The sequence below is a fragment of the Cardiocondyla obscurior genome, linkage group LG18, assembly GCF_019399895.1.
Source record: "Cardiocondyla obscurior isolate alpha-2009 linkage group LG18, Cobs3.1, whole genome shotgun sequence".
Lineage (NCBI taxonomy): Eukaryota > Metazoa > Arthropoda > Insecta > Hymenoptera > Formicidae > Cardiocondyla > Cardiocondyla obscurior.
In genome coordinates, this window is record NC_091881.1 from 2,264,250 (window position 1) to 2,289,095 (window position 24,846).

The window sequence follows — 24,846 nt, forward strand, 5'->3', positions numbered from 1 at the left end:
CGCCGTTCCCCGACGACGCGGTATCAAACTCCCTACCTACCGGTTCAACGAATATAACTTCCTCGCTTCGCCTCCTCTCGCCGGCTGTCCCCTTTACACCCCGCGTCCCGGCGTCGGTTCGCGCTGGTCGTCTCGTCCTCCACCACTGCTGATCGCTGCCGCCGCCACTACTACCACGTCTACCAACCTCCTCTCACCAGGGACGAACGCGAATTCTCGACTACCCATAGCTAGTCCACCGATTCTTCGAACAGAGATCATAGACTTTGACTAGGACTACGAATTAAAAAACGCCGATCGAATCACTCGATTAAATACAGCTTTTGAAATAATAAGTTCGAACGGCGCCTTATCGCGAAAAAATATTAATTGTTTGCCAGAGATTGAGTAATTTTTCGGAAAAAAAAAACGTAGCAATTAATCATCAACGTCTTCCCCGAAGCAAGAGTCGGGGCTACTCATCTCCGGTTAAATCTGAATTCGAAACTTTTGCAGCTTCTCGCGTGAATATAATTTATCGTAACAGGGCTAATTAAACGTCGTCTAGGAAAAAATTTAAATTAGTACAATCCGGTCGACAAAATGTTTCCTGAAACAAAGCATACTACGCCCAAAGAAAGAATTCAACTGGAACGATAAAGAATTACGAGATTATTCCGCCGAGTTGTGCGGAAGGTGGACCCACCTTTACGGTGTTGGTTTCAATCGAAGCGCGTGTTTTCAGGATTTCGGGCTTTAATTTCGACTTGAAGTCAGCTGTCTTTGAGTAAGTTTCCCTCCCTGTGGGTCAGGCGCCAGAGCCGCGAGCGGGAAATGACGGCGACGTCACCCCCGCGAATATAGTCGGCCCTGCAGCCGCCGCCGCCGCCATCACCCCACCGCGACTCGCTTCACGGCACCTTCTCCGCTCTCGCGTCCTCCACCCGATGCTCTACCATCCCAAACCCGAACCAGTCCAGAAATCCCCTCTCTGGGCACGCGTGTACCGCGACGACGACAGTGTGGCAACGCTGCAGATCGCTCGCCAGTGTCTCGGTCTTGGCGAGTTACTCGGGGGGGCTCAGGCCGAGTCTACCGAGATTGTGTCTGCCGGCGCGGGTAACCCGAAAGCGAGTGTGGCGAGGATTAAAGTCGCGGGCCGTTTCCCGGCATGCGAGACCGTCTCGCTGTTGCCTGAAGGCCGTACAAGAACGCACGTAGGACGGTGTGGCAGCGATAAGAAAAGTTTCACGGCCGCGGGTCTAGAGGAGGAAACTGACGGCGGTGACGGCGACGACGACGACGACGACAACGACGACAGCAGGGACGTGGACGGCGCGGAAGACTGCGTGAACGACGACGAAGAGGAGATAAAGCGGCCACGGCAGCAGAAGGAAGAAGAGAAAAAACGAGTCTCGGAGGCAAGAGGCGGCGGTGGTGGAGGAGGAGAACGACGACGTATCGTCGCCGCGCGACACACGGAGCAAGGGCAGAAGGCGAAACCGACGAGACAGGCCGGGCGCCGCGCGCTCGCACGTTGCCGTGCCGCGCTTTACTATACCGCGCCACACGCGCGCCGTGATTCGCGTACGCGCGCGTGAGCCATACACGCGCACCACGTTACATATTTATATGCATACACGGTGACCCGCGCGCGGAGATAATACAGTGTAAATGGCGCTCTCGGCGCAGAACCAGTCGACGTCGTACGTGAACTTGTATTACTCGATCGTCCAACGTGCGGCGACACGCTACTTTAAGGAATACTACAATTCCGGTGAGTACCAAACGCGCACGCATGTGACTTACGCACCGCCCGTACGGCGGCTTCCGTTCCCCCCCTTCTCCCTCCCCCCTCGCGGGCGAGCGCGCGCGCGCGCGCTACGCTCACTTTTTTACCCAGCCGCTCGAGCAACGACGAATTTTTGTAGGCGAGCCGCTTACGGATAAACGCGGGCTACGTATTCGTCCGGCTTTGTGTCGTCCAGCCGGCGGCCGCTCTCGGCCCCTCTCCCCGCTCTCGTTCTCGTCTCGTCCGTTGCCCTCCCGCGAACTTTGGCCCCCCCTCGTCCCTGCGACAGGCGCCGGCGGTTGCCACCTGTGCGTCCACGTTTCGGTGAGACGTCGCGTGCGCCGTGTAAACTCGCGGTTTCAAATTTTCCCGCCGACCGTTCCTCCGTTTATCCGGAGGCCTCCACCTCCCGGCATCGACGTACGCGGAAAGAATATTGAATTTCCACCTTCGGACGCGACTAGGAGACACGTGACAGTGAGGTATCGTTGCGGTATCGTCGCGATTTCCCGGGAAGAATAGAATTCGTTAACACTGGTAATCTCTCCGCGTCTCTCTCTCTTTTTTTTATTTTTTTTATCTTTTTTTTTTTTACCTCTCGCGCTCGTCTCTCGGCTCTTTCTTCCGTCGCTTGCATACTCGCGCGTGCATACATGCGTGCCGGGACAGTTACAGAAGCGTGGTACAACGTGCTAACGATTGCCGGTGGTAGATGTGTTCTTCCGACTGCGATTAACAACGCTAGTTAAACACGTGTCCCGCGCGAAACTCGTGTACGTCTGCGGTCGAACTTAAGGCACCGTTAAACGAGACGTGGGTAATGTTGGGAGTCCGTAGGGCGGGCGGAAGAGAGAACGGTGGCCGAGGAGCAGAGGGTGGACCGAAAGTCTCAAGGGAGAAGTTAGAAGGTACTGCTGTTCGCCGGTCGAACGTCCGATGCGCGAAACTCCGCGCGGCAAAGACGGCGGAAAGCGAAAAGTCGCTGCTTCTCGCTGGTGAAAACTAGCGAAGACCCGCGGAAACGTAAGGGAGATCCTACTGGAAATACCCCGTCGCGAAATCGCCGCGAAAATCCCACAAAAAAAATCCCAAAACCAATTCGAGATAAACGCGAGACTAATAATTAAGTAGTTCCGCCGACGGCGGCGAGTCCCGCGCTCGTGTACTAATCGCAAAATTGGATCTCGAAACGATTAAATCTCTTTATTATGGAGCACGTTACCGCGAGAGACGGGGAATTTAATTAATGCCGCCGGACCAAAACATTCGCACCGCGAAAAGCGGCGGGAACGTGAAGAAAGTGATACCGCGGGCGCTGATCGTGTAAACCCGCTTTATGAACTTGGTCGGAACGTATCGCGCCCGAATGGCGGAATAATTTTGAAAAGGGAAAACCATGGACCGTAGGAAAAAGAAAAAAAAATAATAATCGTGGATCGAGCGCAATTATTCCCTCGCACGTGCAGTCGCGAAGACCGCGTTAGAAAATTAGAAGTTTATGATTAAGAGCGCTGACGAATAACGCGCGTGATTTAGAAGAAGATGATACACGGTTGCGGGAGATGCTGCTCGTTGCACGAGTCTCTAATTAAATATTCGTAGATATATATGTATATATATATATAAAAGAATGTAAAAATTTGCGGAGAAAAAAGCGCATCTGATTGTTTTAAGCGGAAAATTATTCAGGCGGATATACGTGTATTCTGCGAGAATTCTCTTGACATATTTATTGCAGCGGGACAAAAAGAAATTCGCAATTAAATGTAATAACATTATCTCGCCGTTTCGGCATTTACGGCGATATTAATTATTTACAGCGTTCGCTGTAACGACAGCTGTACATTGATCGTCTCGTTTATTATTGATCGAGCCTCTCAATTATTCGAAATGAATAAAATAAAATTAATTTGTTGCTGACATGGCTGCGAGAGAGCTGCACTTTTCGATAATTAAACGCCCCGGCAAATGTTATTAACAATACGGCCCATTTGCCTTCTCTCGCTGTGTGCTTCGGAGTGCCGTACGAGAATTGCAATCGAATTTACGTGACGAATATTTATACCCAGAGCGTTCCTTTTCACTCGAGTGAGACAAGACACAGCGAGATAAAGGAGAGCTGCGTGGCGATATGGCGAGACACGGATCGCGTAATATCTATCGCGTCGTTTGGGTCATCTAATCGGTTCCCGAATTATCGCGCGCCAAGTGACGAAACGCAGCGATAAAATTTTCAAGCTGACCCGTCCTTCGGCGATCTACGTTCTAACTTTCTCACAGAGATACCGCGCTCGGAATCAAAGGGAAAAATAATCCCGACCGCCGCGTCCCGCCGGCTCGACTCGTGGCGAAACAATCGAATGCGATGACGCAGGACGGTGCGCCCGCGATGTTTTTCTGTCTTCGCGAACCTCCGCTTATTTAACGCCGGAATTTTAACGTTTTCTCAGCGCAGTAACCCGACGTCGAGAAGTCGGCACGGCTGCACACTTGCGCGGGACCCGACAGTCCCGACACCGATCGAGGCGCGCGCGTTGGCTGGTCAAGGTGAGCGTCGTCGGCCGAGGACTCTCGTGATCGTGCTCTTTGTGACCGAGAAATACCGCGCCGGCGATCGTGAGTGAGCCGCGGCCTGTGCGCGAGCGAGCGAGCGAGCCTGCGGCCGAGAGCGAATGATAACGGCTAAGTCGGTGACGGAAGCTCGTCTCAATTGCCGACGAAGATCGACCGCGCTCTCTTTTTCTCTCTTTCTTTTTCTCCGATCGAAATCTTCCCGCGGCCGGCGACATTTTCCCTCCCGCCCGTGTTCGCCGCTTACGTACTTGCGCGAGTAAAGATTCAATTGTCGGAAACGGGGCCGTGGGGTCTGAAAAATACCACAGCGGGTGGCGGACTAATCTGATTTTCGCGAGCTCCAGTCAATAAAACACTGCTTTCGTAAATACCGCTCTGGTCCAAGAACGGCGGGGCCGCGCGCGGCTCGACGGTGATCTCTAAACACGGGCGGGCAAGCGATTATATTTGTGACGGGGAAATATAGACTTAGCGGGCATTGCTGGAAAGAGACGGATTGCCTATTTAGATATGCCACTTTGATAAGAGCGCCGGTGAAAATTTAGCACGTGTCGGGGCAGCACGCGTCGGGGCGGCTTTATGCATTTTCAACAATCGCCGCGTGTTAAGCCCTCCATTACAATATTATTAAATTAGCCGAGGTACCAGATCGATTCTGGCTTGCCGAAAGCGCGCTCGAGATACGCCTCAAAGTTTCTTCCTCGGGATCGCGGGCGTAATTGGCGAAAACAGTGCGATTAAGGCGAGGCGTCGGATCGGCGGTAAGGCGCGGGTATATCGCGTTAATGTGGACGGCGGCAAATATAACGTAAATCGCGATACGCTCGCCGATAATAATTGTTATATTGTCCCGACGGTCGCGTGAATATCTTAATTGCGCGATACATCGGGCACCGCGTTAAAGCGAACGATCGTAATCGCGAGCCGTCGTTATACGTTTGTAGTTTACGCCGAGAAAATCAGCGTACCTCCACAATCAAATGACTCGTAAAACGGTCGTCGAAGAGCGGCGGCGGGCCGCTCTAGGCGCGATTATTTCCATTATTATTACGTAACGGCGGTATTTAAGCTTATCTCGCGCTCGTTAGATGCCCGATCGCTCGAGTGCAGTTTGTCTCGATGAGCCCGGGATATTTTTAGACGTCCGCGCTGCCGCCGTCATTGTTTTCTTTGGAAATAACGTGTCATTATGCGGACGGATCGTCACTTTCGACGTGTCGAGCCGTAATCCCGCCGAGTCTAGCATTACACACAGTCACGGCGGCGCGGTGCCACCTTAAGATTTCTCCCGAACGGGTTTCATATAAAGTGCAAGTTGTAAAGCACGTAAATATTTGTGAGCGTCGCGTTTTAACCGGCTGGGAGTCAACCTTGACTCGAATTTTTAAAGGCGCCCGGACGTTGCTGTTAACGAAAATTCGAAGGGGAAAAAAAAAACATCCATTTATTCGCGGCTCGAGATGGCCGCTCTTCTCGCACGGAGTTGCCTTTCTTCCGTCGAGTTTCCTTCGGCGAGATAATTACGACGCGATATTTATGATGTAACGTGATAAAACCGCGAGATACAACGCCGAAACGTATCGCGCGATGGTGGGAAAATTAGCTCCGCGGAGACGCGCGAGTGGAATGTGCGTCAACGGTATTTTTTTCCAATTTTTTTTTTTTTATTATTTTTTTTATTTTTTTGTTTTTCTCTTTTTTTCCTCTCAAAGCCTCGGGATTTCTAATTGTAACATAATGTGAGATATCGCGCGACACGATGTAAGAAAGGCATTGTGCGAGGCTTACGATTGCCCTGGTGAACACGCTTCGTAGTACGAATCGCTTCGACGAGTATGAGTCATTTTTATTGAATAGCGAGGAAAGAGCGAAGGCGAGAGAGAAATAGAGAGGCGGAATCTCTGTACGTGTGTGCGCGAGCGTGCAAGTATACGTAAGGGAGGGCAAGAGGAGAAGCATCGTCGCGCGCGCATTCGGAAAATAAACGCGTCGACGAGTTTATCGTTTGACTCCCGGCGATAAAAGAGCGATCATTGCACCGTATCGCTCGTAATATAAGAATTAATGCAAACGAACCGAACTCGCGTGAAAATCTACGATCGACCTGATTCAATTCCACGGATAATAATTATCGAAACGTTCCGCTGTCCGTTTTGTAAATTGCGAGTTACGCATTAACCGCGCGGAACGCGACAAAAGTGGCGGCGGGAATTACGATATTTCGCCGGCAATTATGTTGGGAAAAAAAAAACTTTGTACGAATGATATATGCGACTGAAACGCATAACGTCGCGGAATCTGTGTGAATCCGTGAACGGGTCTACGACCGATTACATGAACGTTTGTCCAGCCGGCCGTCGAGGCTTTATAAATAATGCATCGGTGGTCCACTTGCGAAAAAAATAAAAAAATAAATAAATAAAATAAAATTAGATTTAATTCGCGTCGCTGGATATTGCTTTGATGTTATTTTGATGAAGTACTTCGCCCAAATAATTAACGTCTCTGCGCTCTCCGTGTCAGCGTATCGGAATTAAATAAATAACAGCGGGTAAAACATAAGTCAATGAAATCAATTTACTTTATCTCGAACTTCATAAATTATGCATTAATAAATAAATAAAAAAAAAAAAAAAATCGCGGTGAGTTTCGAGTCGCAACGTCCGGTGTCATCAGCGCGTTGTTTTATAACTTTTCCACTTAGGCAATTAATGCCGCGGCACAGCGGAGCTAAACAGCGCGATAAATACATATCCGCGCGCGCGAGATGTTTTTTAATTGGATCGTTATCAGGTTCGATTACAAATTTGCTGCGAGGCGCGACAGGACACGTCGACCTCACGCGCGATATTTGCGCAAATCCGCGGTGGTCTTGGACGTGTGCGCGCCAATTGTTTCATAAGGCAGAAATAATACACTCCGCGAGTGCGCTCGAGCATCCGTCAAAAATATCGCGGTAACAATGGCCGAAAGAAAAAAAAATTTATATATATATATATATATATATCCGACGTTTCGACTTCGTCAATGCGTGCACTACACTCTCGAGCTAACAGCGGGCGTATATTTCGTTTCTGTCTATTTTTCTGAAAACAAACATTCGATCTGACGAGCTGAATAACGCCAATGGAACACTAGGAAAGGACCACTCGTTTCTGGAGCACTCTTCGGAGCGCCATCGCGGAAAGTTATGTTTTTGTTGCGCCCGTTTCGTTTTTTTGCCACCCTCCTCCCTCCACGCGAGACCGCCGCGCGAGGGAGGTCCCTTGAAACGGCTCGATGGGAATACGGGCCGCAGGTATTTCCTCCGACATTCGATAAATAGCGGCCGATGTTTGCTTTCGCAAATGAATGCCCGAGTCCCCCGTTCCTCGCTCCCTCACCCCACCTGCGAGATTCTCACACGTTTAATTCCTAATTTATATTTCATCGTATCGACGTGTCGCGTCGACGAGTCCCTCGGTCGCTTAAGCTGCAGGGCGCAAAAAAAAAATAAAAAAAGAAAAAAAACCGTAAAAATTTTACACGCGAAAAATCTTAGTCTGTAAAACAAAAATAAAATAGAAAAAAAAGAGAAGAAAAGGGCAAAACGATTGATAAAAATTGACGTGCCTGTCAGCGGTAAAAGACGCGTTGCGACATTTTCGCGATTCAGCATCGCCCGATCGTCGTTAACTGCCAAGTCGGGTCGCTTAGAGCGGCCAATCAATAAGATATCGCGATGAGAGCAAAAACCAACCGTCCCATAATTTATACACAACTCCCACGCGAAGTGCACATTGCCGTCGCGCCGCGCCGTCCCCATCTTTTCCGCGAGAGCACGAGGAAAATGGTATGGCGAATGCGACATAGATCTCGCCCGTGGTCGCAATTATCGGACGTTCTTTCCTTTGCTCGGGTCCATAAATTAACGAACGGAGCCGCGTTCGCCCGAGGTTAACGTCGGCGATCTGTCACGCCGAGAATTTCACGCGTGCGTCACGTAAATTACGTGCGTAATCTACAACCGGGGGAAGAAGGCCTCGCACGGTCGAGGCTGGATCGTCGCGCTGTTAATATATTTTTTTTAATACCTCTTTGATCTGTGGTTAATTAATTAAAAAGGAAAAATGCCTAAAGAGTCTTAATGCAAGGGTGATAATTCGAGAAACCGAACTGAGAGAGCAATCGGAGACGCAGGAAGCTTAGATTTTTGCACACGGCGTCTGACGAGGCATAATTCTGCTTTATCTACGGACTTATCTGCAAAGTGTGTCGCAGACTCCCGTCAGCCAGCAAGACTTATCGATCTAATACTGCATATCGGGTTTTCTCCTTCGATATTTTCTTTTATTGCACGCATATCGTGCAGGCAGCGCCTTCACTTTAAGCCCGCAAAGTCGCTTTCACCTCTTCAATTAAATCCGCACTTTCGACCAAAGATACTCTAGTTACCTCGCGATTTTGTCAACAGCGGAAAGTCGGGTTTTCTTTCTCCTACCCTCCTTTTCTTTCTTTCCTTCTTTCCAGTCTAATTTACAGTACCGTTAAAACGCGCCCGGAAGCTAGCGCAATCTGCGTAAAAATAATCAGTTTGATCGCCTGCCTTATTTCCTTTTCGTTGTTACATAAATCCAACGATCATTAACGCTAATTATTATTAATTAACATTAATTCGCGACGCGATGCAAAAATTGAGTCGTCCGGACTTGTCAGAAGTGACTGGAAGTGACGAAGTGAGACTCCCCGAGCCTTTCTTCTTTTTTTTTTTTTTTTTTTTTTCTTGCCGTAGTTTCCTTCGACGTTCGTCGAATGTTTTGGCGGCTTATAAATGAAGTAAAAACTCGTTCTAAATTTTAATGTCGCGAGGAGACGAGAAAAACAAGCCTTCCTCCCCTACTTCCCTCTTTCCCCGCTGCGCGTATTTGCGATAATAATGTCAACGATTGACGTGAGGGCTGACGCATTCCAGACGTTTGTTTCCACCGTGGGATATCGACCTCGTCGAAATTATACCGGTTTTGGTGGCCGGTGTCGCGGCGCAAGTTTTTCGATTGTTTGCTCGGAATAAAGCGTCGATTCCCACCACCACGGGGAATCGACGGGATCGACCCGGCGACTTAAATCTACGAGCCGCCGCGGCAGGAAAAATCTTTAAAAATGCTGGCCCCGACGAAAAAAGCGCGCATGTGCAGCCACGAGCCATCTCTCTTCCCCTGTTCCTCTTTCTCGCCACCTACCACCGATGCGCCACGGTCCTCCCCCGGCATCGCTTTATGCGTTTCTCGCAGCCAAAACAAATCGTAAAGACGCCCGGCGAAGTGCAGTCCCATGCTTGTTACCGAAAAATCAATGATACCGGCGATACGTCCGCCGACTTTTTCGCAAACGCGAGAACCCGGCGCTACCGCTCAAGTTGTCACGCCGCGGATGACGAAACTCTTTATACCTTTACGACGAATCTTGGCACCCTACTTCGCGACGAGCATTGCCGATTCTGCCGCTATCAAATCCGGACGCTTCTCTAAACCACCGCGCAATGAAGAGCGAAGAAACGGCAGCTAGAGCCATAAATTATCCGATTCTTATCGGTCTCCTTCGGTCCTTTCGATGATACATTTCGGAGCCTGATATACGTCTTATCTCTTGCATGCATCTCTTTACTCGGCCTAACTTTCGTACTTATCGCGATCTTTCTCTAGTGGACGAACTTGACGTTATTTTAAAACTACCACGTCCGCACTTTTTTTATATTTTTTAATTTTTTTTTTTTTTTCTCTTTTTCTCTCACCGGTAGGCTCGTATAATTTCTGCCAAGATTTCTTTCCGCTGTTTGTTGACACAAGTGTTGCCGGTCTATCCAAGTGTCTCTCGGTACATATATTCTCTAATTTAAAGCGAGATATCGCGAGAAACGTTGACCGACGCGACGCGCCTGTATACGGCTCACGCACTTAAGATTTTCGTCCTAGAAAAGTATCTTTTATCTGGCATCTCCCCCCGAAGTGGCGTGTCGAGCGAGATTGGTAAATTTTAATTACAACGATTTGTTCCTCCCGCGGCCTGTCGGCGATTCTTTTTGCCTGTCGGCAATTATTCGTGAGTCAGGTTGTGGAAATGGTGTGCGCGGCGCTGTGGGGACTTATGGGCTCGCCGTATAAGAACCTGAGTGATAAACCGGTCTGAACGAACTACACGTCATTCAGCGGGGATTCCAGGACCTACGTGTGTTCCTCGTCCTAATCTCTGTTAAACGATACAACGCTATCGGCGTAACTACCGTCTCGTTTTCATTTACCGGCCGTTTTCGTCGAGATTTAATGATTTTAACTCGCCGCCTGATATATACAAAATTCATATAGAGCGAATGAATCGCGTCTAATCAATGATCGTCATTAAAAATATTATTAATTAATACACAGTCACATAAACGGAAGTGTCTTAGCTGCGCCCGCTCCGCTTTAATGCTCTTATCTCGTCGAATAAAATTTAAGCGATCATACATGCTGAACTATTTACGCCGCTCGAAGTTTAAACTTTGCGTTTCGTTAGCGAGCATCTTGTAAGCGAAAAAAGGGGGATAAAAGTAAAAAGAACTCTTTGCAGCGACTTTTCGCTGATATATTTATTTGTAAGTGTGAGGACTTTCAAGAGCGACTCTCGACTCGGCAGTTCTTCCAAATGAACAGTAGCCGCGCTTGTCTTTATGTGATTTGCGAAACATAACGCGCATCAAAATCAACTCCCGAGATCTTACGATTGCTTAGTTGGTAAAGTTATAAGTGGATCGCGTCTCTCATTAAAGCTCGGTCGGATCGCAGCGAAACTTCAAGTTTCGTATCAACGCTTGCCAATGTTTATCCACGCGAATGCGAGGGAAATCGAAAGAACAATCTGGATCATTTCTTGAACGTAATTTAGCATAGAGAACACTTCTCGAACAACTTTGACATCGCGGAAAGATTCTCGCGTTAAGGGGCGAGCTAATTTTTATCTTTGTTTTCTTCACCGTAGTCTTTGTAAATGTTAACTTAACTGCGTTCAAGCCAGTTGACCGAGCGAGGCCCGTAATTATAATTAATTGTTATTAATATTGTTATCGTAATTATTGTGGCGTATCGTTCTTTTCAAAAGAAATTCCTTTATTTCGCTCCGTGTTAATTGAACTTCCAGTGACTTTAATATATTTTCGTCTCGGCCGTGAGTTTTTTCGCGCAGCGACGCTTGGGATTTACAGAAGAGCTTTTCGAGTACTTTTTACATGATGTAGTTAATGACTTCCTGAATGTGAAGGAAATTTGGACGATCGCTTCGGGATTCTGGATGTAATTAAGTATCGCTGGACGGAAATTGAGCTTAATGAGACGTAACGTCGCCTTGGTGATGTAACTTTTAAACAAATTTCACGAAACAGTCCGTCGAGTAAATTAACGAACGTATTGTAATAATTTATTTAAAATATTAATAATTTAGGGACATAGTTTTTTTTTTTTTTTTTTCCTTTTTTCTTTAACGCAGAAGGAAAAAAAAATCGCAATTAAGCGGGCAGACGTTAGCGCGTAAATATTTATCGGGATGTACGACTGATGCTTCTACGATATAATGATACAATTGCCTGAGCTTTTGCTATCGAAAAAATATTGAATAGCTTTTCAGTTTCTCTCATTGTGCAAGCGCATCGGGGCTAGAGAAGCGGAGAAACGATGTTTTGCAAAACAAGATTGCACTACATGCGCGCGCTAATTAAAAAATTCGCGGTAATCGCGAAACTCGCGAAATGTTACGCAGAATTATATCATTGACGATAACGATACTGTTTGGGCCACCGGGTATCGTGTTAGTGTCACTTTTCGACCGGCTCTCTCTTAACCGCGATAACGGGATATTACAGTGTCACCGTACTGGGGGAGTCTCGAAATAGTTGAATGCAATTGTTTGATAGGATAAATGTGGAACTGCAATAAATTAATCTCGGCATACCGATGAGCGTAGTATTATTTTTGCAAATACCTAACAGCTGTGCAAATGCGGCGCGGTAACAACGAATAACTTTGAATGTGCTCCACGTGGAAATGATAAGTACATGTCGAGCGTATAAAACATACGTAAATGTAACGCGAATCTTTTTAATTTATTTTATTTTATTTTATTTTAATTTTCGAATTTAATATCTTGTCTCTATTTGAAAAGGAAATGTAAAAAATTTCGTTGTTCTCGCTCGGCTCACTTTGTCATTTTTAATTACTATTGTTTTTTTTTTTATTTATGTTGCTGGTTTACTTACATTTGTAGTTTTCGGTTAGGTTGTGGTAGGTGATTTTCTGTCCGTCCTTCCGTCCTTCCTTCCTTCCTTCCTTCCTTCCGTGGCAGTTTCTGGATTATCCTGACGTGTTGTAGCACTTCACATTACTCGACACTATTACACTGCTCTGCTTTTTTTTTTATAACCACTACCACTAATCACTAACACTATCACTCGAGAGACGAACGACCGAAAGAACGACGGGGATTATCGCGGCGATTTTTAACGATTTAAATTAGGAATCGCGACGAACGATCATTTCGTTGTATAAATTTGTCCTCTCGATATTCGCGGAGTTGCTCGCTTCCACCGGGTCTTGATCTCGAGTCGTCCTCGATCTCGTCGCAAACAACTGGCTGGCTGAAAACTTGCGTTCAAGCGGCGAATGAGACGGGTCCCCGCGCACTTTATCTTCCTCGAGCTCGTCAAAATTCACCTGCTCGAAACTGGCTGAGAATCCCGGTCGCGACGAAGAAGACGCGCGTAGTGCAGATCTCACACTCTCGTAATGGCGGTTGCAGGAATCCGTTGAACGTCGCCGAAGGAGATGGCGAATGAAGCGCGTCGGTAATGCCGGACGCGCGGTGCAATTCACGCTGGTCGCTCTGTGCGCGCTGCACTTGCTTAGTATCCTTGTCCGTTCCGAAACAGTTTTTCGAGGCCCAAAACGAAGCGCCGAACGATGACTGGTATGAAAGGAGTGCATAAAATGATCGTTCGTGTCCGAGTCGACGACGTCGACACTTATTCGCGTGCGAGATTATTCTATGCGCGGCCGAAAATACGCGAAAGTACGGAGCGATTACGACGCGTCCTCACGCCCGGTGCTCCGCGACTAGACTAAATGGCCGTTAGAGATTTCGGCCTTTAGGTAGAAAGAGAGGTCCGCGTAAAGTAAGTGAGACAGCAATAGGTCCGATCGCTTTCTTTTTCGCGTCGAGTTCTCGGAAGCGTCCGAGCTCGGCGAAATTCTCGGAAGTGCCGAGCTCAACGATGAGTAAATCTGTTTACGTTTTTTAGATGCACTCGGCGAGCTCGAGGCGTCTTGTTTTAAAAAGAATAAAATACGAAACGTTTTTTCGCGACTCTGAAATCTATCGCACTTTCGAGCCCTCAAATTGTCGCGGTTATAAAACTCCTGTTGAAGACAGCCCCGAAAATAATCTAATAATTCATTTTTTTTTTTTTTTTCTTTAGGTAGGACTACTCATTTTTTTATGTATAATACAATCCGAGGTTTCTCGCCCTTACATTTCCTTTTCATCTGCAGTAAATTAGCGTTCGCTCTACTTTCAATCAATTTTTCGAAGCAAATAAGTCATCAAAACATATTTGTGTGCACTTCTGATTGATATAAATTGCGAATCTCGTAGATCGTGACTTGTTGCGTATCCGAGCGATAAAACTTTCATTGGAATACATCTCGCGAGAAAATAAAATTGCATTAAACGAATCATCCGGCGAGGCGAGCGCAAAAATTTCAACGATCCTGCGAAAAAGAATGCAGATTGAGTGACAAATCTGAGGTGGCAAATAAAAAGGAAACGGAGGCCGATGTAATTAGTCCGATAAGAGGAGGAATGCCTCGCGATATTACGTAACATAAATTCCGTAATCATAAAACGGCTTAAGCCGCCTTATTCCTCGCAACGTAATTGCGTGCGATAATACCAATTGAGCGAGACACACGTCTTAAATAAGCGTCTTAAACAGAGAGTGGCGAAGTTTAATTAAAAACTTGGCGCCCGCGATATGATTACTTTCCTCCGCGTTTACCTCTTATTTCGGAATAATTGTAATCACATCCGCCTTTTGTTATCCGCGCATTTAAAAATATTAACGAGCACAAAAAAAGCCGAACGGGTTAAAGCGAGCGCGCTGTACGATTATAAAAAGAAAAAAAAAATGTGTTTCGCCTGTTTCAAGGACGACATTTCTCAAGGATACAGGAAATGAGCCGCGCGATTTCGCGCGTCTGTTCCCTTTAACACCTTACGAATTATCGACGCGATACGTAGATTTGACCTGCATAACGAGCTGTTGAACTTGTGAAGCGTGAACCGGACGTGTTTGTCCATGCGTGACTAGGAACGCGGTTTGATCTGATATTCGAAAGCGCGCGTTCTAGCACTGAAGATTCTAAAGATGCAAATAGCCATAACTCGTAGCCCAATTTCAAGTAACGTTATTCTTAATCGATATTTATTAAAGGGCGTGGCGGGATTATTCATTTCGCCTCATTTCGCGGATACTAACCATCCGCTCTCGTTGGTGATTTTATTTTATTACGGACGAAAATTGTGTACGAAATTCGAGACCGAGCGTTAATGATCGGTGCCGATAAAATAAAACGTTTCATTGTACACGAGTGGAAAATAAAAGCGGGTGCTTTATATTTCTCTTTTTACACAATAATGCGCTGTTATGTCCTCACCCCCCTAATCGCGAACCCTTTTTTTTTATTGTTTAATTGCAGATACTGGCGCGCCCTACGTATTGTACAAAGATAACATGGAGAGACCCCAGGGTCAATGGGGCCCGGGGCCGGGATCTCTCCAGGACGGTGGACTGTACCCGCAGCAGCCGCAGCAGCAACAACAGCAGCAGGGTTCCTCCTCGTCGGGAAGCCCACAGCAGGCCTGTGGACCTCCAGTCGAGGGCGGCGAAAGCGGTCCTCCGCCCTCGTTAGCCTCGCCCGTGCCCTCACCATATCCCTCGGCGCCTCCCGAGCCTCAATCCTTGACTCCGCCAGACGATGATATACAATCGAATCAGGCAACGTCCCAACAGCAGCAGCAGCAGCAACAACAGCAAGCGCAACAGCAGGTCCAACAGCAGCAGCAGCAGCAGCAGCAGCAGTCGCAGCAGCAAGTTCAACAGCAACAACAGCAAACGCAACAGCAAGATCATTCGCCGCAACAGCAATTGACGCCTCACGCAGAGGTGGATCGTAGCGACTGCTTTCCCGGCGCCGGGGAGCTGCAGCAATATCCGCAGCATTATTTTAAAGAAGCTCGGCCGCACCCGTCGCCGTCCGTGCCGCCGCATATGTTGACGCCCGGCGGTTTTTCCGCCCTGCACTATCTGAAACAGCCCGGGGTGATGCTGACGTCTCTCGGCCAGGGTGACGGCGGACCCAGTCTGGATGCGCATCAGTACGCGAGCCCGGGCGCGCCGAATATGGCAACCGGGTTGCCCGACATCGTGCAGCAGAGCGGTAAATCGTCCAAGACCGGCAACAGCGACCTGCGTCTGTTCAAGTGTTTGACCTGCGGCAAAGACTTTAAGCAGAAATCGACTCTGCTGCAGCACGAGCGGATCCACACGGATAGCCGGCCGTATGGGTGCCCGGAGTGCGGCAAGCGGTTCCGTCAGCAATCCCATCTTACGCAGCATCTGCGCATACATGCTAACGAGAAGCCGTACGCTTGCGTGTACTGCGAACGTACGTTCCGGCAGCGTGCCATCCTCAACCAGCATCTGCGCATCCACTCGGGTGAGAAGCCATACCAATGTCCGGAGTGCGGAAAACACTTCCGTCAGAAGGCGATCCTGAATCAGCACGTCCGCACACACCAAGGCGAGCATTTCTCTCTGCCTCCCAGACTCCCCAGAGGGCGTTCACCACAACCAAACACTGACCCACCCACCGGTTTTCACTCATTATTATCTGAACCACCGTCGCCACCGTCACCAACGGCATCATCGCCATCATCGTCATAATAATCATCACGTTCATTACCGCCGGCGGTACAATAACCCGCATACTAACGATTCATCTCAGTTCTTTGCACCAGTGGCGGATTTGCAGCTCGGGGAGAGGAAAGGATTAATTGTAAATTGACAAGGCGACGTTGTCTCGAGTGAGATAGTAAATTCGCCACTGGTCTACGTCTTCTATATCCTTCATCAGCTTGCCGGACCGCGTTTTTTGTCTCGAAAGCCTCCAAAACTAACGACGACTCCGAAACGAGTGCCAGTTGCATCATCGGCTTTGTCGAAGCTAAGGCCAACCGGCGGGTAAGAACGGTTGAGCTGGACGCGACAGCGCTGGCGAGTTGCGAGATAGAGCGGGCTTCGGTCTTGCGATATCCGACTTGTCATCCATTTAACCTCACCACCCTTCAATAACTCTAGCTCTTCGCGCATCCCTTCGTTAAAGTTAACATCGGCTTGTCAACGGATAACTATTGTACTATTTCTAGCATTTTCTTCCGTACTTACTACTAACTTTGCTAACTTTCAACGGGGACCACGGTAAATTTGGTTATGGTAGTTTTCCAAACAGCACAAAAATCCAAAGGACGTGTAAACGCCGTCGAACGGATCAAGGTACCTGATTAAACTTAAACTTTCTTGGATGTTTGTGTTGTTTGTCTGTTCTCGTTGAACTTGAACCAGCAATTTTTCTCAAGGCCGCGCTTGACCTCGCGCTACAATCGGGCACGTAAAAAGATTTTTTTTCCTGTATCAATAAAATGTGATCCGGGCTACTAACGTTCCTTTTATCCATCTTCCTTCGAATGCCGCCGATGAACCGTGGATCGCTTTTTCTCATTGCAGACGTGAGTCCACACCTCATCTTCAAGAACGGAATGACGCCGACTCTTTGGCCACAGGACGTTCCCTTTCCTCCCGAAGAGGGTAAGGAAGAAGTGGCGTCAACATTCGGCGACACAGACACGCAATCGGGCGCGTTTAGCCCCGCGCCGGACGCTAATTCTATCCAGTACCCGGCTTACTTCAAAGATGCGAAGGGCGGCAATCACGCGGTATTTGGCGCGGGCGGCCCGGGAAGCTTCGGAGCTTTGCAATACATCAAGCAACAAGGCGGCACGAAAAGCTGTTTACCCGACGTGATACAGCACGGTCGTTCGGCTGGCATGCCGCTTTACGTACGCTGTCCGATCTGCCAAAAGGAGTTCAAGCAAAAATCCACGCTGCTGCAGCACGGATGCATACACATCGAGTCGCGACCGTACCCTTGCCCGGAATGCGGCAAGCGGTTCCGGCAGCAGTCGCACCTTACGCAACATTTGCGCATCCACACGAACGAGAAACCGTACGGCTGCGTGTACTGCGGGCGTAATTTCCGCCAGCGGACGATCCTCAATCAGCATCTTCGTATTCACACCGGCGAGAAGCCTTACAAGTGTCAGCAGTGCGGCAAAGACTTCCGTCAGAAAGCGATCCTGGACCAGCACACCCGCACTCATCAAGGCGATCGGCCGTTTTGCTGTCCGATGCCGAATTGCAGGCGGCGCTTCGCCACCGAGCCCGAAGTGAAGAAGCACATCGACAACCACATGAATCCGCACGCGGCCAAAGTGCGCCGGAATTCGGCCAGCGACGCGAAACAGCCCGGCACGCCCGCAGGCCTGGGTCCAGTACCTGTGCCCCGCGGCCTCACGCCGACGGTCGTCAAGCCGGAGCTGTATTTCCCGCAGTGCTACGCGCCCGCTTTCAACCATCAGCCACCGGTCTCCACCGCGCAGTTTCCTGGTGCTCAGGCGAACGGCGTCTCCGTCACCGGGGAGTTCAAGCCACCGAGCGGCCTTCCGCCGCAGTGACTAACCGTCCATCCTGCCGCCTACTAGCAAGCAGGAATTCCCGCGCTGAGGTTTCAGCGCTGTTTCGGTCCCGCCGCATTAGAGGCCGACGCAACGTCGAACGCCATCGCCGTCGCCGCCGCCGCCGCCTCTCGATGCGGCCAGCAGCCGATCCAGCAACACTACCCGTGACATTTATCATTGTGCATTTATTAGAGTCTCCTTTATTTTCGTCGTTTCACAACTCGCTCGCTCTTCTTGCTCCATCGGCTGCTCAGCAGAACCTCGGAACACGCCCAGCTAGTCTTGAGCTCGACGGTGAGAGCGGTTTCGTCCGCGCAAAACATCCGAGAAACGTCGCGAAAACGTCCGCCGCCCGCTCGCTACGCCTTTGGTCGACCGTCGAATAAAATTATCTCCGTGAAAAAACCCGGTTTTATTATTATTATTATTTCTTTTTTATTTAAAAAAATTCTTTTCCGCATTCGTGACGGAAAACACCGCGGTTTCCTCTGTGACGAATATACTGTTGCGTGTCGAACGACACTTAATTATACAGTTAATCAATTGACTTTATCTCGTAATAGATTCGCGTTAAATTTTTTTTTTCTCCCTTTTTCTTTTTAAAACCTTCACAGTGCGCGCGATCGCGAATTCTTTTTAGCGCGTCGAATTTCCGCCATCAATCTTTTGCGGATCTCACTCAATGCATCGTTTCTGCTCGCATCGATGAGCAGTTAATTCACACACGCACACATGCCGCATTTCCAAGTCGTCGATCTCGCACGAGGGACAAGCGACGTGTGGGGAAAACGTAGAAAAGCTCGGGAAAAGCGGCCGCCGCTCACCGTCGAGTTTCTCGCTAGCCAGACCAAGGTAAAGTAACCAACGAAGAGTCTCGTCTATTCCTCCGTACGTATTTTTTATAATTAATCGATTACGACGTACCTTCTCGCGTTTCTTTCGTGGACAAGCGAATAATACGAGAGTCCGGGGGCTCATCTCGCGAGACATGGGCGAACTCGGGGCGGGGGGGAGGGGAGGGGAGGTGATCCGTCGGGGATGTTCTTGGGTGCATCCCGGGTTCGTCTGTCATCTCGCCGCGGGATGGTACACGCGCCCGCCCGGGGCGCTACCGCTCACCGTTCAATATGCCACGTATCGCCAAACGGGTTGAAGATGTTCGATTTCGACCAGACTAAAACGATTGTGATACAATATTTAACTTGCCTATGTTTTAAAAGTTTTTGCGCGAGAGAGAAAGGGAGAATGAGTGAGCGAGTAAGTGAGAGTGAGTACGAAAGATATAAATATATATATATGTATGCACACGCATGTAAATAATTATATATATTATATACATGTGTATGCATACAGAGAGAAAGATACGTTGCGTTTCTTGAGGAGAGCGCTTACACGACCACGAGAAAGAATACCTGTAAATATGTAAAGCCGTTCACTTCAAACAAAAGAAGAGGACGGGAAACGTGGAGGGAAACGAACGAGCGGAGAAAGAGGTGAAGTATGCGAGCGCGAATGAGACCGGGTGTGAATGGGGCGAGAAAACAAGAAGTACGACGCGAGCGAGGGGTACAGAAAGAACGATGACGTTGGGGGTTCGAGCGGGAGGACGGGGAGGAGGAGATATGACGAGCAGAAAGGAGAAAGATACGAGAGATTATAGGTAGAATTTACGAGAACGACGCATCCTCCCTACTGTGCCGGGTCCATAGCTTTCGGTAAATCGGGTCGCGAACGGTGATCCGCGATAGCACGAAGGGACGATGAGGCGGGAGGAAGGGGGAGGGAAGGTGCGATTCTTGTATACCATAGTAATATTTGAATGTATATTTATACAGGTTATATTATATTCTAACTATATGACGATATTTTGAATCGGTTTTAAAATCAGATTGGTGCTGATAAAAGAAAAACTAAGTAAGCGAGTACGAGGAAAAAATAAAAAAAGAAGAAAAATAAAAAACAAGAGGAGGGAACGTGGAAGAAGGCTGAGACACCGTAGAAGTTTAGCGTTTAAGTAGCGTAGACGGTAGCGTAGCTCAAAGTAAAGAAAAGACTTTGAAGGACCGCGCTCGCACGGGGTCCGCTCACATCTCGGAGAATTATCATCATCACTCTTTAAAAAGAAGAAAAGGAAAAAAAAAACAAAAAAAAAAGAACAGGGGGAGGAAAAGAAAGAACAATTCGTGGCAATACTTAAATAACGAGCAAAAATGAAAAAGCAGAAGGAAGGGAGAGGGCTTTGACGTATTAGAGGATAATCTTTTAAAAATTTCTATATTAAGACGTGTGTGATCTCTCTAATTATTGTACATTACGTAATGAGTCTAAAACCTAGACGACGAGATGCATTAGTATAATTACGATTACGTACGTATTAGGTGTTCTACAATTAGTCTTTTGTCATTTAGAGACACAGAGATCTGAAGATGATAATTGCGCGGCCATATTCTCTGTGGCCTGTTCGTAGTGCCTCGGAATTGCTGCTCGCGGCAGTGATTTGACCGTATTTTTAGGAAGGTATATTATACTATATTGAGGAACCGCAATTATATTATACTCTCCGATATACAATATTAATAAAAAAGAAAAAAAAAGAAAAGGAAAGAGGGAAGGGGAGGGAGATCGCGTCATGAGGCGTCGCGTTTATAAAACGACTCATTAAATTATTATGACGAAAGAAAAAAAATCTACTTATATATACATAAATATATATATCGCGAAGATAAAATGACGATGTAATCGTGGTGGTTGTTCACTGTTGTTTTTGTTATTCTTATTATTTTTTACTTTCCTTTCCTTCGTTCATTACGCGAGATGCGAAATTATGCGGACAAAAGTGGCGAATGAGAAAAATGCCGAAGGCCGGGAACGGCATGGGGTCTCTTCCGGTGGCCGTTCGTAATATTTATGAGTATTATTATTAACGTCGAGATAATTTTAATACTTACCCACGTGCCCTTTTTAAGATACCTTCGTCGTACTTGCGGCGATAAGAAGGCAAGCGCAAGCGAGCTTGTTACAGACGTTAACGCTCATTTAATTTGGGTCACACTCGAAACATCCATCCGTATGCCTTCGTCATATACGTACACGTGCGTCTACAGAAAAAAAAGAAAAAAAAAACATTAAGTATTCTCATTGCGCTCCACAGGGACTTCTTGCAGTAACAACATTTTTTAGATATGCATGACAAACGGAAACGCCATATCAAGCCCAGTGCAAAATAACGGAAATTCAAGATTAAACTCTGATAACGAAACTGGAGTAGATACACGATTCACGAGATCTACATAGAAAGAAAAGGGAAAAGAATATAAGGAAACTGCACCCGAAGAGAAACTCGCAGATTATTTCGTTCTTGCTCGGTAAGCTCTTTAATTGTCATAACTGAATAATTGTTTTACACGCGTTAAGTTTTTGCTCAGAACTTCTAGTAACTTGTAATAATTAGTATAGTCGGCTCTTGTATGCACTACTCCTTCGGTCCAATTTACGACAAATTGGGGATCCCGACGGTCTCGTACAATTCGATCGGCATGATTCGCCGCGGGGAACATTGCGCGCAAGCCATGCGGTAATGCTGGAAACAGCAGTGCACGAGATAGTCTTCTTTTTTATTTTTCAAAAAAAAAAAAAAAAGAAATAGAAAAGAATAAGCAGAGAAACCACAACAAGAGGGAAAGAAGCACGTTGACAATATTTCGAACTTATTCATGCACACGGCCGATTGTACTTTAAAGAAATTCGTGATAACGAAAATAATTACATGAATGTACACATATATTAACATTATCAGGCCAAGGAGAGAAAAAGGGAGAGACACGCGCGCGCACACGTTTCCCGACACGATTTTTCTCTAATGAGTTAAAATATGCGTCAAATGTGAACCAATTAAATTTCGTCGCAGTTGAAAATCGCGTAAACTGAGAAAAATGCGAAGTACGAAACGCAAAATGATTACTGTTGTAAACAATGTGTAGATAAACAAATTATTGTTTTCTATATATTATTATATTATTATTATTAATATTATTAATATTATTATTACGAAAGTACTCGACATAATTGTATCATTATATCTTATTATTACTATATTATTTTATTATTATTAATTATTACTATTATATGTATAATTATTATTAATTATTAAGTTTTATACGAGAGAGATATAGCGATATGCATTTCTTTTAGTGCCGTTACAGAGTTTTAATCGCCTTTGTTTTTATTACGCTGTATCAAGTGTACGAACTTCTCTCACTCTGTTTTTTTTTTCATATCCGACAAGAAATCTCTTTTTTTTTATATGCTACTACTGATATTAGTCGTTTATTAGTGCTTATGCTTATTATATTCTAATCTCGCAGTCACAAAATCCGCCGTGTGATATAACAATACGTATATTCGAGTGTCGCGAGCGAAGAAGAAGCGATATCGGATTGGTGTTTTTTTTTTTTTTTTTTTTAATCTTTTATATATATATAAATATTTTATATACATATTTGCAAGATGTACTTTGCAAAAGAGGGGAGGAAAGCCCAGAGGTGTTTTTTCTGGCCGAACGACAGGGACGTTACTTCGTACTTTTAAGTTCCGCATACGCGCGAGACCGTAGGACCTTTCGTATTGCGAACTGCTGCGCGAGCAGGGATGAATTTATCTGAAAAACGAAAGCTGAATGTGATTCAAGACCAGAGTCGGAGGAAACCCATTGAATTAGATTGTAGGAATATCCTTTTATTTTTTCGGAGGAAAAAAAAAAAAAAGAACGGGGGACGAGAAGGAAAAGAGAAACGAGAGGTGTATTTCTTTCTCTCTTCGGTTCTTTAAATGTCATTAGTTTCAGATCGCGAAAAATCATCATCCTGCCCGTGCCTGCGAGCGAAACTGGCTCGAATGGCTAGACGACGACGTCGGAAAAGGTTGCGCGGTGCCATTTCGATCGACGGGAGAAAAAGACGGAGGGAAAGAGGAGATAAGAGGAGAAAGAGAGAAAAAGAGCGGGGCATACTTATTATGTAGAATCGGCGATGTACTGTGATAACGACCGCTAACGACATGCAGCATCCGCTTAATTTCATTTGATCCTACGTCGGAATTACGCGTCAGCCTGCTTTCTCGAAGTTGGATATCACGATTGCACCGCGGAGTTACGCCACGCTCTCTTTCCCTGCCGTCCCCTGCTTCCTTCGAGTCGCAAATGCGAAGGGAAATCGCCGTCGCAGCGTCCGTCGATCGATTTACTATTTTGCAATAACGGCCCTCGTCTATCACCTCGACGAGCCAGTTCGCTCTTTTCGTTCACGACTTGACAATTCTCTCTTTTTTTTTTTTATTTTTTTTTATTTCCTTTTTTTTTCTTTTTTATTTTTCCTGGACGCGCAATAAAAACGCGAGTCTCGTTAGATCGATCCTCGGTAACGAAATACTTCGTGCGAATCTATTTTAATTTCACAAACGATCTTCCGGGCTTGAAGACGTTTACGCGGGCTCGTGATTCGCGAGAAACCGGGCCCTAAGAGTCGGCCGACCTTGTTCATTATCGAAAGCTCGGTCAGTTTTTTCTTGCGCGTTCACGGCGGGGATTAGTTAGGTACGTGGACAGGTCACAGTCGCGACGAATTCCGCGGTGATTGCGCGAACGTGTGTCCGTATACGTAAAACGATCGAACAAGCGATTTTTGTCCTCAGTTATTCCTTTTCTTTTTTTTTTCGGTATTTTTCTTTTTACAGTCGGATTTATGCTTTTAAAGACGTATGGAAAAAGAGGCAACGCGCTTATCACAGGTTGCGTCACTCTCGTCGTTTACCGAATGCTCAACATAGATTAGGTTTAAGGTATATATATAAATATATATATATATATATAATATTATCTAATGATATATATATGTAAATTATTGTTTTCTTTTTCTCCTTCGTAAGACTCAGGGCGCGTGCTTCTTTGACGAGCCGTACCCCATCGACAGAGTGGCGCATCCGACGTTCCGTACATAATCATTCGTACTCATTTTGTTTTCGAAAGCTCTGCGAAAAAGCGGACGGATTAGGGGAAAACCGATAGGAACTCGTTCTACAAAGCTGCACACTTCTGCCCTTCGAGTCGATTTAAAAATGAAGTCAAAGTTTCCCCTTTCTTTTTTTTCTTTCTCTCTCTCTCTTTCGTTCTTTAAAAGAGATTTGCTTAATCCTTTAATCAGAATTAAGGCACTCCGTGCTAAATACTTTTTTTTTTTTAATTTTTATTTTAGTTCGCATTAAATACTTTATTATTTTACTCTATTCTGCAAAAAGGAAGCAAGCATCGAGCAAATAAGCTTCTCTGTTTTTTGTTTTTCCTTTTAATTGCAATCTTGTTTATACCGTAAACAATAATTCGCTTGGATTTAGTTTCACGTAACGTTTGTGCATCCGGTTTCGAAAGAATTGCTTCGTGCAATTCGCGCGAAGTGCAAAATTAATATAATAAAGGTAAGAGGAGGCAGAAAGGAGTGAAAATTTCTTTTACAAACGACGATGGGGAATTGAATGTTACTGAACGACTTCCTAACTATTTCCTCAAGTCGACCGATTTTTCCAGGAGAGATCGGCAGAGAGATAGAAAGAGAGACGAATCTCCGAGAACGTTAATTTATGCGGACGGGAAAACA

General features: G+C 46.6%; 1 protein-coding gene across 1 annotated transcript; it reads left to right on the plus strand.

The window, feature by feature from the left end:
* The first annotated feature begins 407 nt into the window (after window positions 1-407).
* LOC139109505 (myeloid zinc finger 1) lies at window positions 408-18,778 on the plus strand. The gene is made up of 3 exons (XM_070668605.1): window positions 408-1,756; window positions 15,103-16,206; window positions 17,190-18,778. The coding sequence occupies exons 1-3, from the start codon at window positions 1,654-1,656 to the stop codon at window positions 18,194-18,196; spliced, it is 2,214 nt and encodes a 737-aa protein (XP_070524706.1). The 5' UTR covers window positions 408-1,653; the 3' UTR covers window positions 18,197-18,778.
* Window positions 18,779-24,846: the final 6,068 nt, after the last annotated feature.

Bases quoted from the DNA above. Each gene is read 5' to 3' on its own strand.
- LOC139109505 (XM_070668605.1), top strand. From the start codon at position 1,654: ATGGCGCTCTCGGCGCAGAACCAGTCGACGTCGTACGTGAACTTGTAT. The intron at 1,757-15,102 runs GTGAGTACCAAA...GTTTAATTGCAG, and splicing joins TAAGGAATACTACAATTCCG to ATACTGGCGCGCCCTACGTA. The intron at 16,207-17,189 runs GCGAGCATTTCT...TTCTCATTGCAG, and splicing joins GCACGTCCGCACACACCAAG to ACGTGAGTCCACACCTCATC.